General features: G+C 38.5%; 1 protein-coding gene across 12 annotated transcripts in view; it reads left to right on the top strand.

Annotated features, from left to right (window-relative positions):
* TLK2 (tousled like kinase 2) overlaps window positions 1–17,387 on the top strand; it is a 103,011-nt gene that overhangs the window by 38,608 nt on the left and 47,016 nt on the right. For all 12 annotated transcript variants that reach the window (XR_007473329.1, XR_007473330.1, XM_004275666.4 and 9 more), the window contains one exon: window positions 9,023–9,190. Coding sequence is in view for 10 of the 12 variants with exons in the window: in XM_004275666.4 (XP_004275714.1) it covers window positions 9,023–9,190 (168 nt within the window). In the remaining 2 variants the exon portion in view is untranslated. The remainder of the gene's footprint in view (window positions 1–9,022; window positions 9,191–17,387) is intronic.

The following is a 17,387-nucleotide window of genomic DNA, read 5'->3' as shown; positions in this document are numbered from 1 at the left end:
AGGGAAAAGGGAGATCAGGAGTTTTCATCCTAGCTCTCTGTTTAGGAAAGTTGCTCTTCTCTGCCTTAGCAGAGTTGATTAATACTACTTTTTTCCTAAATGATTTAGTCTTCTGTATTGTTAAAGTATTTTAAAATATCCTTCCCCTCTTCTCTCTCATGAAAGCATGCATTCATTAGGGTGATTATAATTATTAAAGCACTTAGGAAAATGTATTCAACTTGAAATTTCTGCTATTATTTTGTCATCCTTGTTATATTTAAAAATTTTAGAAATGTTTGATGTGTAGATCTGTTTGGTTAGGTTGAGGTTTGTTAGATAACTTTCGAGGAGGCCTATATCCATATTTTTATTAAGTTTTAAACCAGTTAAAGTTTTAAAATGTTAAATGAGATTGCAGAATTATCTATTTGGGACGAATATGATTTGTAGAATTTTGTTGTCTATTACTCTTCTCTCCCTGAAAAATATTTTTTTTTCATTTGATTTTTAGTAGTGTACCACCCATCTATCATGTGTCCATTTAAGTCAGGTCTTACCTGACAACAAAAGAGATGATTCAATGATCTGTAGACATTTCTGCCACCTCTGTGAATGGTGGTGGGGGCCTCATCATTATTATGTAAATCTAAGTATATCTTGGGTGTTAAAATAGGAACCAAGCCTTAATTTCCTTTTTCCATTGCACTGAGAAGCTCTTTATCCTTCTAACTTAGATTCTGTGTTTCATTGTTATAATTACTGATTTGTGTATACCCTTCAATTCCCTTTCCCCACTCTCTCTCTATCATATTTGCCTGAAAAAACTCAGCCCTGGTTATCTAATTTTTCCACCTTTTCCTTGTCTAAGCAGCTCAGCATGGTTAGAGGAAAACACATATACCCATGCTGACTGATCTCACTTTAAGTTCATGACCACCAATCTCATGAACCCCCTAGTTGCTGCCAGTCCTATTATATTTCCATAGTTAGTTCCCCTTCCTAGATGAATATTTCATATTTTTGTCATTTCCTGCAAGCCTCCAGCAACACTTCCTCCTCTACTATTTCAACTGATGGCTTTACTTTTTTATCTTCCTGAGAAAGTAGAAGCAATCAGAAGAGAACTTTCACATGCACCTGTGCCAAATCTACCAAGTTACTTGTATCATTATCCATATCTGCCTTTTAGGATGAAAGAACTTGCCAGCCCTTTACTTGGGCACTGGTTTCCCTGAAAATTACATATACAACTCTACGTGACATTTCCACTTACATAACTAAATGGGCAGCTTTAAAACGTCCACAGAGGAACTCTTGCTCACTAGCAAAACAACACAACAAACTGTTCATCCTGCAGTCTACCCTGTCCTGGTAAATGACAGTTTACTCTGTCCAGTTTTTCAGATCATAACTTCATGCCCCATATCTAACCTGTCAATAAATCCTGTTTTCTTTTAAAAAATACCCAAATCCCAACCTCTTTTTCTATTCTTTTGGTTCTCTGCATTAAATCTCCAAAGTGGTCTCCCTGCTTCTGCCTGTGTCTCACCTATTTTCAGTATAGTAGCCAGAATGATTCTGTGAAAAAATTAAGACAGATCCTGCTCAAAACAGTCCAGACTGTTCTGGGCTTACATGGCCTAGAAGCTCCTACATGATTTTTGCTCCCCCCATCCGCCTGACTCCATCTGCTCCCCTCTCACCCTCATACCGCTCCAGCCATGCTGGCCTCCTTGAAGTTCCTTGTGAACTCCACTGTGAAGCACTCTTTTGCTTCACGGCCTTTGTACCTGCTATTCCCTCTTCCAGGAATAGCATGATTAGCACTCTCTTCATCAGGCTGTTGCTCAAAAATGACCTTATCAGAGAGGTCTCTCCTGGCCAACTTCTTTAAATATCAGTCCCTCTCACCTTGTAACTCTGTCCCTAATCCTGCTTTAATTCTTAGTTATTACTACCTGACATATGTATTTAAATTTTGATATGTATGTAAATTTTTTCATTGATTCATACTTATACATATAGAAGTGTATACATGTAAGTCTACAGCTTAATGAAGTTTCACAAACTGTGTACCAGTACAAGAAACAAAATACCAGGCCCTCCAGAAACCCCCTTATGCTCCCTTCCAGTCATTAGCCCCCTCCCTGCCACTGGGGATAGCCACTATCCTGACTTCTCACAGTACAGGTGGGTTTTTTTGTTTTTGTACTTTGTATAAAAGGAATCATACAGTATATACTCTTGTGTCTGGCTTCTTTCGTTCAACATTACTTTTGTGAGATTCATCCATACTGTGTGTTGTTGTAGATCATTCATTGTCATTGTGTGGTATAATTTTAATATTTTTATTTAATAATTTACATATCTTAATTTTTAACTATACACTTAGTCTATTGCCCAGCTTCTTCCACCAGAATGTTAATCCTAAGAGAGCAGGGATTTTGTTTTATTTACTGCTGTTTCCATCTCTTACAGTGTTTATTACATAAAGACGTAATCATTTTAACTCCCCCCCCCCCACATGGAATAGATATCTTGTTCAATTTTTAGTCTGTAACACCCAAAACAGTGTTGGGTACACAGTGGGGGCTCAAGACTATTTGTCAAAAGGGAAGAATGGATAAAGAATTACTTCAGCATTTTTCCCCCTAAATGATTCTTTTATATTTTTTGTTAAATACAAGAAAGTACATAAACCGTGAGCCTTTTATGCAGGAGTTGGTAAACTACGGCCCACAGTTGGCAAGCTAAGAATGATTTTTAGATTTTTTGAGTTGTATAGACAAAGAAGAATATATATCACAGAGATGATGTGTTGCCTGAAAAGCCTAACGTATTTCTATCTGACCCTTCACAAAAAATGTTTCCAGGAAATCATTATGAGGTTAACTCCATGTAATCATCACTTAGGTCAGAAAGTAAAATATTTCCAGCACCCTGGAAACCTTCCCTGATCACAACCCTCTCCCAATACCCTAGAAACAACCACTGTTCTAATTTTTGTGATTATCATTTGCTTTTCCTTATAGTGTGACCACATATGCATCCCTAAACAAAATAGTTTAGTTTTGTCATTACGATAATTTTGTTAAACATGGCATTTAATCACAGTGTTTAGATCTTCTGTATTCTGACTTTTGGCTGTTTGTTCTGTCAATTACTAAGAGAGGTATATTTATGACTCTCATGATTGTGGGAGTAGTTTGTTTCTTCCTGTATATATATTTTTGCTTTATGTATTACTAAGTGATTCTCTTCATTCCTTCTGATACTTTTTGCTCTAAATGCAGTATATCTGATATTTAGTATATCCAAACCACTGTATGGTGTAAATACTTCCATTTTTATACTATCAACTTTTCATTATTTTGTTATCAGCGTATCTGACAAATATCATATAGTTGAAAGTTTTTTCTTTATTCAGCCTAAAATCGTTTTTAGGGAATTCCCTGGTGGTCCAGTGGTTAGGATTTGGCACTTTTACTGCTGGGGCCCGGGTTTGATTGCTGGTTGGGGAACCAAGATCCTGCAAGCTGCGTGGCACAGCCAAAAAAAAAACCTTTTTTAAACTTCAGTATTTATCCTATTTACATTTAATAAACTTATCATTATATTGGTTTTAAATATACCAGCTTTTAATGTATTTTCTGTTTATCTTACCTGTTCTATGTTACTTTTTCTTTCATTCCTTGTTTTCATTTGGATTAAAAAAAATTATTTCATATTTTTCTCCTCCACTAGTATGTAGGTCCTATGTGGTGTTTCTCTTAGAAGTTACCACAGGTATCTTTAATATGCCAAAGTTTGATGTTAATAGTATCTTTGCCCTCCTCCTAAATATATGATAACCTTGATTCCATTTATGTGCTACTGCTTTGGTGGTGGTGGTGTAGGTTTATATTTTGCCTTTTTTTTTTTAGTTTCATAAAACATCATTATTACACTGTCAGTGTTCATTTAGATTTATCTATATACTTACCTCTTTGCACTTCTTCCCGTTTTACATATGACACCTTCCACTCTAGGGTCACTTCCTTCTGCCTTCAGTGGTCCTTTAGTATTCTTTTAGTACAGTGTTTATCTGCTGGGGGTTAACTCTGTAGGTTTTTGTTTGCTGAAATAACTTTATTTTGCCCTTATTCTTGAAAGATGTTTATGCTCTGTATATTTCTAGATTGGCATTTTTTATCTTTTCACACAATTGAGTATATAATTACCATATTCTGGTTCCCATTGTTACTACTGAGAAAACAGTTTTCATTTACTTGTCATTTCTTTTGAAAGTATCTGCTCTGCTTCCCCCCATCCCCAGCTGCTTTTAACATTTTTATATGTGGTGTTCTGCAGTTTTACTATGATGCATCCTTTTATTTTCTCTTGTAATTTGTTGGGCTTCTGGTATTTGTGGGTTGGTGTCTTGTACCATTTCTGAATAATTATTTGCCATTGTATTCAGATATTATCTTGGCCCTGTTCCTTTTTCCTCCACCTATAAAATTTCAATTAACCGTATGTTAGACTGTCTCACTTTATCACCATGCCCCTTAACTTCTTTTTCTTTTGGTCTCTGTATGCTCCATTCTGGATAGTTCTTGCCTTTCAGTTCCCAAATTCTCTGTTTTGGTGTATCTAATTTGCCCCATTGAATTTTTAGTTTTTGTTATTTTATGTTCCCTGCAGATATATTCAAACTTGTCTTTATTTTTTTAATCTAGTAGACATAGTTGTTTTATAACCTGTCTGTTAATTCTTGTATTTGAAGGTTTTTTGTTGTTGTTGTTGTTGTTGTTTTTTGCGGTACGCGGGCCTCTCACTGCTGTGCCCTCTCCCGTTGCGGAGCACAGGCTCCGGATGCGCAGGCCCAGCAGCCATGGCTCACAGGCCCAGCCGCTCCGTGGCACGTGGGGTCCTCCCGGACCGGGGCACGAACTCGTGTCCCCTGCATCGGCAGGCAGACTCTCAACCACTGCGCCACAAGGGAAGCCCTGAAGGTTTTTTTGAACCTGTTTCTGCTGTCTGTTCTTTTTCCTAGTTGTTGCTCGGGGCTTTCTTTCTTTTATGCTTTTGGTTTTGTGTCTTTGTGCTGCTCATTGTTCTTGAAAAATTATTTGTGAAATTTCTTTGAGATCAAGAATAAGATATGTTCCTCCAGGGAGAATTTTTATTTGCTTCTTTCAAGTGCCTAGAGATTCTACCCATCTCTACAAACTACTGAATTCATGGCTTGCATTTTGTCGGTTTGGTTTGCTTATTTTGTTTCTTTCTTTCAACCACCCAGGCATTATTGATTCCAATTATGTTAACATTTCTCAGGGGAGCCTCCACCACCTGCATGGCCAAGGCAACTTCATTGCAACTCCCTGAGGGCAGGGGAAATGTTTCTTCTGGTTTACATTTTCCCTGAGGCTGTAACCCTTTGGAAGTGTAGCTAAAGTGGGAAGGGTTTCGTAATGAACCCCCTACTCTGGGTGGGCTTTGGCCTATGACTATCCAGTTGGCAACATGGTGCCCTAGAAATGGAAATTCAAGATCTGCAGGTACTCTTAGGGCAGATGTGACTTTGTTTCCCTTAGGTTTTACCATGACAGACCCCTACTATTTTATCAACTTTTCATTGCTTTTAATATCTTTTTTTTATATTTTGTCCTGTCTTTACAGTTAAGGGGAGGTTGGTACAAACATCCCAGCCTGCTATATTCCAGAGACATTTAAAGATCTTTCAGCCCTTGGCACATATTTATTGAATGTATAACAGAATGGTTTGTTTTAATATTGCAGCTTCAATGATACAGTCTCCCAAGTAGAGAGAATATTGTGAATGAGTATTACAGGTATTCTGGAGCCTGAATTTAAACCATTTTATTGGTTAGGGCAGGAGTGTTATTTTTAAGGCGGTAGATTCTACTCAGATTTTTTAAAAAATAATTTTTTTGTCAGGATCATTTTGATTAGTCTCTTTTACTTGTGTTTTCTAAAATGAAAGTGTTAAATAGATTTCCCTGATAAAGGGATACATGCTGATTATGAAAGTCCAACAGTTGAGAAGTGGTAAAATATAAAGTCCTTTCCACAAGAACTATTGTTAAAGAGTTTAGTGGGCATATATGTGTATACGTGTATGTTCATGTAGTAGATTTCCTCATTTTCATTGTATTTTTTTAATCAATAGCCTTGAACATTTTGTATTCTGTAAGTAATGCTGTAATGAATGTCCTTGTATATACATCTGTACTTATGCATGTTTTTCCTTTGGATAAATTTCCAAAGTATAGCTCCCAAATCAAAGAATATGCTCACTTTAAAATGTCATCACATGAATGATAAAGAAGATGTAGTGTGTGTGTATACACACACACACACACACACACACACACACACACAATGGAATATTACTCAGCCATAAAAAGAATGAAATATTGCCATTTGCAGCAACATGGATGGACCTAGAGATTATCATACTAAGTGAAGTAAGCCAGACAGAGAAAGACAAATATCATATGATATCGCTTATATGTGGAATCTAAAAAAAAAATGTTACAAATGAACTTATTTACAAAACAGAAATAGACCCACAGACATAGAAAATAAACTTATGGTTACAAAAGGGGAAAGGGTGGGTGGATAAATTAGGGATTTGGGATTAACATACAACACACTACTGTATATAAAATAGATAACCAACACGGACCTACTGTATAGGACAGGGAACTGTACTCAATATTTCGTAATAACCTAAAAGGGAATCTGAGAAAGAATATTTATATTGTTTTTTATATATATATATATAAAACTGAATTATTTTGCTGTACACCTGAAACTAACACAGCACTGTAAATCAACTATTATGTCAATTTAAAATAAAATAAATGTCACCACATAATTGCTAGCAGGCTGTCAGCAGTTTGAGAGTCTCAATTTCTGCCAACCCTTCTAATACTGAATTTTATCATTATAATCTTTGCCAGTGAGAAAATACCTTGTTTTAACTTGCATTTCTTCATCAGTGATATTAAACATCTTTTCCTATGACTAACGGCCTTTTGGATTTCTCTTTTAATGCTTACTCAGTTCCTTTGCCTATTTATTTATTAGTGTATTGTCTTACTGATGGGTACGAGCGCGTTATTTATTAAGATTGTTAACTCATTGTCATTTATATTGTAGATATGTTTTGCCTGTTTGTACTTTATTTTTTAACTTTATGTTGACTTTTACCATTCAGAAGTCAAAAAATTTGAAGTAGTCAAATTTATCAGTGTTTTTCCTTCATGACTTACTGGTTTTGTCTTACTCTTAGATGTTTCTATATGGTTTGTATTTTTACTGTCATGTTTAAAAAGTCCTTCACCACTAGAAAGTCATAAAAGCATTTGTTTATATTTTCTTATAATTTTTATGTATGCTATAAGGAAGCAGTCTACTTTTCCTTTTTTCTAATATCAACACACATATCCTATCATCTTTGTAAGAAATTCCCACTAATTAGAAATGCACTATAATTACAAATTATACATCCATTTTATATGGGTCCGTTTCTGAATTTCCTGTGCCACTGATCAATCTGTCTGTTCCTGTACCAGTGTTATGCTCCTTTGGTTAATGTTGCTTTGCAGTAAGTTTTAATAGCTGGTCAGGTTCCCTGATACCCTTTATCAAAAATTATGTGGCTAATTTTGATTATTTTTCCAAGTGGACCTCAAAATTAACTCGTGAAAATCCATAAAACATTCCCCCAAAAGAGCAAGAGAGAAGCTAGATGATCTCTATACTACCACAACACCTTCTCTTACAAAAACAGAAGCAAAAATACACAAAAAGCCCTAAGTAAGCATTGGCTTTTAGAGAAATTTGACATGTGTAAAATTTTAACTCAGGAGCATGGTATTGCCATTTAATTTAGGTCATCTTTTATATTTGTTAGTGAAGCTGTGGGGTTTTTTTAATGTGTAATCTGCATATTTCTTAAGTTTCCTTTTAAGTATTTTACAGATATTTTGAATCTGCTTTTTCTTCTGTTACTACTTGTTCAGATTATAGTCAGTTGTGATATGCGGGGAAGTTACTGATTTTTGTGTATTTATTTTACATTTGGCCACATCTTACTGAACCCTTACTTGTTCTTTTTCAGTTGATTTGTTTGGTTTCCTTTGTGAATAGTTATATCATCCAAAAGTGACACTTTTTAATGTTTAATATTTTCTAATATTTATACCTCATATTGTTTTCCTTATCACTTAGGCTAAAAATTCTATGATAATGGTGAATGATTATGATATTAATGTGTTAACCCCTGTCTAGTTCCCAATTTTAATGAAAGTGCCTGGAGTATTGCACCATTAATTATATTTATGTTTATTTCTGAAAAAATACTCTTTGTTGTGTTAAACATGGATACTCCCAGTTTCTGTGGTTTTATTTTAAGCATTGCCTAACAATGTGCAAATCTTGTTTGGCGTCTAAAGGAAAGAATTTTGATTCTCTGCCCACCCCCACCCCCCACATTAATTTAATGAATTACATCAGTAGAGAGAATAATGAACTATCCTTACATTCCTGGAATAAACCGTACATAATTGTGGTATATTGTTCTTTTGTTTGTATTTATTTTATATTTTTGCATATAGGTATAGTAGGGTGAGAATAGAATAGAGTGAAAATAAGTTCTACCTGTAGAGTAGGGGACAAATGCCTTAATCTTTATTAATCTAGAGGAGAGAAATAGCATTTCCTTTGTAGAATTGAGGGTATTATGAAGTTGTTTGTTGAACTCTACAAAGTAACCTGCAAATTCAGAGTTATGTAAATATAGAACCATTAAAATGTAATTTTATGGAATTTGAGTAAGATACTAACTCAGCTTTTTAGATAGTTCATAATCCAGTGATAATGTTATTATGCTTTCCATATTTGTTTGCAGAGGTGTTTTTTTAAAAAATCCTTCTTATATCTGATAACTGTGTTTTAATCTGTTGCATGTTTTGGCAGTATCAGATTTTCTTTCTCATGTAATTTGTGTGTTTTCTTTAATGTTTTCCAGCGGCGAGTAGAACAGCCCCTATATGGTTTAGATGGCAGTGCTGCAAAGGAGGTATCAGAGGAGCAGTCTGCTCTGCCAACCCTGATGTCAGTGATGCTGGCAAAACCTCGGCTCGACACAGAGCAGCTGGCACAGAGGGGAGCTGGCCTCTGCTTCACTTTTGTTTCAGTGAGTACTAAGGCTAAGTTTATGCAGATCCTTGTTTTCCTGGAGCTCCAAGATGAAGTTTGAGTAATTATTTTGGTAGACAGATGATGATTTCTAACTCTGTGTTACTTCTAAAGGTATGTGTTTGTACTCAGTCCTGCTTGGTTCAAGGGGGCTGAGAGACTGCTCTGTCAAAGTCTGAGTGTACCATGGGAAGGAAAACACAATCTTAGGTTGACAAAGAAGAAAAGAATTGTAATAATGGAATCAAATTCCATTAGAATTAAAAATAAAATCTCCAAACTCCAGCCATCACTTATTTAAAGTAATATTCAAGTTAATAAAATCTTAATGTGGGGACAGGCATGCTTACCAGTCATTTCCCCCTGTGTGGTACTTGGGCAACCTACATGCTTGCCTTCTCTCACTTCTTCAGAGTGTTAGCACAGTTACTTTTTCCAAGAAGATTTGGCTCCGTGTCTGCTCCTTTCAGCTTGCTTCTTTCTTCTTCCTTGAAGAACAAGAATTTGATTATATAAATGTTTGACCCCCGTTTTTTTTTTGCCGAATTATAATGCAGCTTGGCTTAAAAGTTGTTGCTTTTCTTGGTTTCTTTGCCCTACCAAGTACCTGTTTGTTGCCAAGGATGGTATAAAGCAAGAGAAAGCCCCATTGCCCTATTCCTCCATTTTTAGGGGCATCATTCAGAGCTGACGTCACCATTGATCAAAATTTCTTTCCCTCTTCCTGGTTCATTTTCTCCAGTAATAATCTGTTTCCTCTTTATTTGCTCTGTGGATTCTGAGCAAATAAATTTCTAATCTCTGGTATTAACCCACATGTGATTGTATTAAGAAAGGCCATGGAATGGTGGGTGTCTTAAGGAAAGGAGATAAAAATAATATAATTAGATAGGGATCATTGTGTATTATTTGAATCGATTCCTCCCTCCATCCCTCCCTCCCTCCCTCCCTCCCTCCCTTCCTTCCTTCCTTCCTTCCTTCCTTCCTTCCTTCCTTCCTTCCTTCCTTCCTCAGCTTAAAACAGCACCCATTTATTACCTCACAGTTCTGTAAGTTTGGGGGTAATTTGTTGCAGAGCAATAGAGGACTAATACACATGGCTTTATCCTTAATGCCTGTTTTTCCTCACATTCTACATCTAATCCATCAGAAAATATACTTATATCCAGAATCTGACCATCTCTTACCGTCTCCACTGCCACCACAATGGCCCACCATCTCTCTGCTTTGGAATACTTTCTTGTAGTTATTACTGCTTTCCCTCAAAAAAGAGGTAATACAGCTTTTTAAAAATGTACAATTTTTTGTTGTGTTGTTCAACATCAAAAGAATGGAGAAACTTCTTGTGTGAAGACAGTATAATTTTGTGCTTCAGTGGCAAAGGAGACAAAACGTAAAATGGGAGAATTGATCAGTATAGTATTTTCAGTGGGCCTGACAATAGTATGGAATAGTTTGTATGAGAATGCAGTAGTGTTGTTTTAGAGAAATGTTTGCCTCTCTATGTATGTATATATTTCATTGTGTGACAGTCACATAGTCAAAAACACAGGATTTTGATTAGCAAGAACTCGTTCCCCTGATGCGAGCCTTCCATCAGAGGTATGGGCATGCAGGCTGGGGGCCGGGTACACGTGAAGGACAGCCACCTGCTCAGTCCTGTCACCTAGTACTCAGGCTGTCAGAGGAGTTGCACATGTTACAGCCAGATTGCGCTCATGTGGAAGAGACATGACAGAGGAGTAAGAAAATAATCATGTCTGAAGAAGGAACATGGAAACAGTATAAAAACCAAAGGCCTAGAAGCTTTGGTATAGTTGTTTCTCTCTCTTTTTTCTTTTTTTTTTTTAAATAAATATATTTATTTATTTTTGGCTGCATTGGGTCTTTCTGCTGCATGCGGGCTTTCTCTAGTTGCGGAGAGCAGGGGCTACTCTATGTTGTGGTGCGCGGGCTTCTCATTGTGGTGGCTTCTCTTATTGTGGAGCACAGGCTGTAGGTGTGCAGGCTTTAGTAGTTGTAGCACGTGGGCTCAGTAGCTGTGGCTCGCGGGCTCTAAAGTGCAGGCTCAGTAGTTGTGACACATGGGCTTAGTTGCTCTGAAGCATGTAGGATCTTCTTGGACCAGGGCTCGAACCCATGTCCCCCGCATTGGCAGGCAGATTCTTAACCACTGCTCCACCAGGGAAGTCCAGTTCTGTTTCTCTTTGCTTCTCTGCAGTTCCAGCCGGGATGTAAACTTAGTGATATAAAAAAGGAAAAAAGCAAAAGAGTTAACATTAATATATAACAAATGTTAATTAATAGATATAGACAAGCAGTTTCCTTTAAAAAACAAAAAGCAAAGACTATGAACAGGCAGTCTTACAGGAGGAAGAAAAGACAAATGACTAATAACAAGAAAAAATGCTTAACTTCAGCCATAGAGAAATACAAAATAAAATAACGCTTTTGAATTATCAACTTGGCAAGGATTAATAAATTTGATAATTCCTAGTGCAGGTAATAGTTTAGATACACATGCAGTTTTATACTGACTATAAATTCGTACAGTCATTTGGACAAGTTGGTAATGTATCTCAGTGTTAAGTTTACACATCCTTGGGTCCAGAAATTCCATTCCCATAAAACTACACAAAGATGTTTATTGTATTGTTATAAATTGCAAAAATCTGGAAGCAGTGTCCCTCCAGTGTTTCAGAGGAACTTAGAACAAGGATATCTGTGACCTCCATGTTGCTAAATCCAGCAATCAGTTCTCAGAACTTATTCAATATAATTCATTAGCCACAGTCCCTTCTTCTCCGAGCACATGGTCTTCTCTTGGCTTCTCCTCTTTTGGTTCTTCCTCATTTCCCGGATCTCCAAACACTGGAGTGCCCCAGGGCTCAGTCTTCAGACCTCTTGTCTACCTTCATTCTGTAATGAGAATCTCATTTAGTTTCTTTGTTTCAGTTATCACCTATATGTAGAGGACTTCCAAATTTATATCTCCTGCCCAGAGCCGAGCCCTGAATTCCGGACCTATGTAGTCAGTTGCCTCTTTATGTCTAATAGGCATATCAGATTTAACATGACTGAAAGTGAATTCTTCATCTTGTTCCCCCACTCCAGACCCCCATTTCTTCCACATCTCAGTAATTGTCAACTCTCTTCTTCTAATTGTTTAAAAATCTTGGAGTCATTCTAGTCTTATCTCTTTTATACCCCAATTCCAAACCCATCAGCAAGTCTTACTGATTTTACTTCAAAATATGTTCAGAATCCTGCCACTTCACCCCCCTTAATGACTACCACTCAAATCTAATCTCCCACTGAGATTATGATGGCAGCCTCCCAACTGGACTCTTTGCTTGTGCCTTTGTTCTCAACAGATCAGGGTGATCCCATTGAAACATAAGTCCAGTCATGCCACTCCTCTGCTCACAAGTGTTTAAAATGGCACATAACGCTTTGTATGGCCTCTTTCCCACCACTTTGACATGTTACTACTAACCTCCCTTCCTCACCAAGTTCCATCCACACTGCCTACGTTTCTGCCTCAAATACCACCTGACATGCTCTCACCTCAGGGCCTTTGCGCTTGCTGCTGCCTTTGCCTTAACATCCTTCCTCTAGACATCAGCATGCCTTGCTCCCTCAGTTCTCTCTAGTCTCTGCTTAAATTTACAGCCTATCAGAGAGGCTGCACTGTATAAAATAGCACCACTTCCTGCCCACCGCACACATTGTGTTGCTCCTGTGCCCTATTTTTTCTTCTTGGTCTTATCACCAACTGACCTGCTATAATTTACTTCTTTGTCTCACTACCCACTCCCACACTACCTCCCCTCCACTGGAATGTAAGCTCCATCAGGTCAGGGACTTTGCATTGTTCGCTTCTGTATTTCCAGTGCTGGAACTGGATCTGCTCTCATAGACACTCAGTGTAATTATATGTCGTATGAATTAATGAGAGCATCTTTCATAGAAGGACTAGTGAAATAAAATATAATACATATATACAGTGGAATGCTCTACAGTTGATCAAAGAAGTGAGATATATATGTGCTAACAATGAAAGATCTATAGATACTGATAAATAAAAATAGGTGGCAGCATATTATGACTTTGAGCCTTTAAATCGTATTGTTACATAATTTTATATATTTCGACATAGGAAATTAATTTTTTTTTTTTTTTTTTTGTGGTACGCGGGCCTCTCACTGTCGTGGCCTCTCCTGTTGCGGAGCACAGCCTCCAGGCGCGCAGGCTCAGCAGCCATGGCTCACGGGCGCAGCTGCTCTGCAGCATGTGGGATCTTCCCTGATCAGGGCACGAACCCATGTCCCCTGCATCAGCAGGCGGACTCTCAACCACTGAGCCACCAGGGAAGCCTGGAAATTAATTTTTAAAATTATAAGCATATAATTTTCTAAATTGTAAAAATAGTACATACACATGGCCCACAAAAAATTGAAGTGATGGAGAAGAGTAAAATTCTTTCCTTTGTGTTCCTCAGACAGACAACCACTCTTAAGAGTTTGTGTTTTAGATTTTTTCTACTGAATACCATTTTAACGTCAAATTATCTCTTGTGTAATCAACTTTATTTTTTTTGAATATTTATTTATATTTTTTGGCTGCATCAGGTCTTAGGTGTGGCATGTGGGATCTTTCGTTGTGGCGCGTGGGCTTGTGGGATCTTAGTTCCCCGACCAGGGATCAAACCCGCGTCTCCTGCATTGGAAGGCAGATTCTTTTTGTTTTAACATCTTTATTGGAGTACAGTTGCTTTACAATGGTGTGTTAGTTTCTGCTTTATAACAAAGTGAATCAGCTATACATATACATATATCCCCATATCCCCTCCCTCTTGCGTCTCCCTCCCACCCCCGCATTCCACCACTCGAGGTGGTCACAAAGCACCGAGTTGATCTCCCTGTGCTATGTGGCTGCTTCCCACTAGCTATCTGTTTTACATTTGGTAGTGTATATATGTCCATGCCACTCTCTCACTTTGTCCCAGCTTACCCTTCCCCCTCCCCATGTCCTCAAGTTCATTCTCTACGTCTGAGTCTTTATTCCTGTCCTGCCCCTAGGTTCATCAGAACCATTTTTTTTTTTTTAGATTCCATATATATGTGTTAGCATACGGTATTTGTTTTTCTCTTTCTGACTCACTCTGTATGACAGACCCTAGGTCCATCCACCTCACTAGAAATAACTCACTTTAGTTTCTTTTTATGGCTGAGTGATATTCCATTGTATATATGTGCCACATCTTCTTTATCCATTCACCTGTTGATGGACACTTGGGTTGCTTCCATGTCCTGGCTATTGTTAATAGTGCTGCAATGAACATTGTGGTACATGACTCTTTTTGAATTACAGTTTTCTCAGGGTATATGCCCAGTAGTGGGATTGCTGGGTCTTATGGTAGTTCTATTTTTAGCTTTTTTTTTTTTGCGGTACGCGGGCCTCTCACTGTTGTGGCCTCTCCCATTGGGGAGCACAGGCTCCAGACGCACAGGCTCAGCGGCCACGGCTCACGGGCCCAGCCGCTCTGCAGCATGTGGGATCTTCCCGGACCGGGGCACGAACCCGTGTCCCCTGCATCGGCAGGTGGACTCTCAACCACTGCGCCACCAGGGAAGCCCTGTTTGTTTTCTTAAAAATATATATTTAGCTTTAGTTGAATGCAGTACTATTAGGGTGATTAACATAGGTTGTTGGCATGGATTTTTCCCTGAGGTGGCATAGTACTGCTTCGCAAATAGCCCACCATTCCGGGGGTTGGGAGGCGGTGACTGTGTTCCCTGTGTAAGCATCTCGCAAACTCTAGGCAGAAAGACCAGCTCCTTTACAAACATGGAGATAAGGAGGGCATTGTTTTGATAGGTAACTATTTCACTCTTAGTGATGTATTCCATTTCTTCCTCCATCGTGTCAGTTGTGGAGGGCAGGGGTACTGTACTTATAGCAGGAGCCCTCCCCTGGACCCACTTATTTTCCATTTTTAAATATTTACATGTTTGTTTTTTATTTAAGAGACCAGTTCTTGTGCTTTACCCTTGGGTCAGAAGCAGTAGTATCCAGGGCCCACATTATGCAAGGAAGAGATCAAGAGAGGACCCTATTGGACAGTATAGGTTTTATTTATGTATTTACTTATTTACAAGTAAATAAATAGGTTATTTATTTATTTATTTATTTATTTATGGCTGCATTGGGTCTTCGTTGCTGTGCGCGGGGGCTACTCTTCGTTGCAGTGCGCAGGCTTCTCATTGCAGTGGCTTCTCTTGTTGCGGAGCACAGGCTCGAGGTGCGCAGGCTTCAGTAACTGTGGCTCGTGGGCTCTAGAGCGCAGGCTTCAGTAGTTGTGGCGCACGGGCTTGGTTGCTCTGCGGCATGTGGGATCTTCCTGGACCAGGACTCGACCCCGTGTCTCCTTCATTGGCAGGCAGATTCTTAACCACTGCGCTACCAGGGAAGCCCCGTATAGGTTTTAAATGTCTGATAATTGTCCCATGGGTCACTCCTGGTTCTTTTAAAGGTAAATCTCATTGTGAGGCTTTGGAGGAGCTCTCTTGAAAAGACCCAGCCTGTTTTACTGCTGATGTTTTCAGCTGTGAATTTCTTTATTTCACTTTCTCTATCAGTCTGATCCCAACTGCTTTTGAATGTTTCTTAAAATTTAAAGTTTTAAAAAATTTCTGATTCTCAACTCTCCCTTGTTTCTTAGTGCTATTATGATTTTATTTTTTAAAAATCTCTGAATATCAGTAGGACTTTGGGAGATCCAGCCTGTAATCATGAATTAGAAGCTAATATTACTTTTATAATAGGAACAAAGAATATGGAAGTCTGGGGAGAATGTTTTGCAAAGTAGGGGTTGGACTAAATTTACAACTACAATGGCCCGCTTAGCAAGGCCATCGACTTCTGTTCTCATTTCTCGAGGACATGATTCTGTAATCGTGGACTTGTTGGGAGACTGTAAGCTCTCTTTGTTTTCCAGTGTTGCATTTCTAGTGTTTAACACAGGACCAGGCACAGAGGTTCATAATTAATATCTAATGAATGATCAGATTTAGAGCATTTTTTTCTACCATGGATTCACTTGTCACAGTAGGTCCTTATATTTTTGTAGTTCTTTTTTTTGTTGGTTTTGTTTTGTTTTGTTTTTGCGGTACGCGGGCCTCTCCCTGTTGTGGCCTCTCCCATCGTGTAGCACAGGCTCCGGACGCGCAGGCTCAGCGGCCATGGCTCACGGGCCCAGCTGCTCCGTGGCATGTGGGATCTTCCCGGACCGGGGCACGAACCCGTGTCCCCTGCATCGGCAGGCGGACTCTCAACCACTGCGCCACCAGGGAAGGCCTATTTTTGTAGTTCTTTTACCTTTTGAAAGTATTTTCGTTTTCATGAGGATTTGCTACCTCCTTACCTCTGTCCCACTTCCTCAGTTAACTTTCTACATTTTTACTTCTTATCATGGGGCTATTTACATGCACATTTTTACAGAGAGCTTTAATTTGGAAACATCCCCTTGAATCACATTCTAGCAATATTGGTTTGCTGAAAGAAAACTTAGAAATGAGCACATGTTAAAAAAGCATTTTAACAAAGCCCATATACCAAAATCTAGAAGTTCATAGAAGGGCCTTTTTAGGCGGTCATGTGATTCTTACTGGCTTTTATTATAAAAGCTGCTCAAACAGTCATGTTTGTTTAGGGACAAATTTTAAAAGGAGAGGGTTGTAAGAGCAACCTAATGATAACTGAAGGAGATAATGCTTGAATCATAGTGCAGTATGATATGTGAGTTTATTTATTTATTTTTTAATAAATTTATTTTATTAATTTATTTTTTTTGGTTGTGTTGGGTCCTTGTTGCACACGGGCTTTATCTAATTGCGGTGAGTGGGGGCTACTCTTCGTTGCGGTGTGCGGGATTCTCATTGAGGTTGCTTCTCTTGTTGTGGAGCATGGGCTCTAGGTGCGCAGGCTCAGTAGTTGTGGCGCACAGGCTTAGTTGCTCCGGGGCATGTGGGATCTTCCCGAACCAGGGCTTGAACCCGTGTCCCCTGCACTGGCAGGTGGATTCTTAACCACTGCACCACCAGGGAAACCCAATATGTGAGTGGTGATGACCCTTAATCAGTAAGACAAGGTTAGATTTGCCACATTGTAGAAAGAGTGGGGAACATTTTCAT

Source organism: Orcinus orca, chromosome 19 (genome assembly GCF_937001465.1).
Source record: "Orcinus orca chromosome 19, mOrcOrc1.1, whole genome shotgun sequence".
NCBI classification, from domain to species: Eukaryota; Metazoa; Chordata; class Mammalia; order Artiodactyla; family Delphinidae; genus Orcinus; species Orcinus orca.
This window is presented reverse-complemented; position numbering and strand designations above follow the sequence as displayed.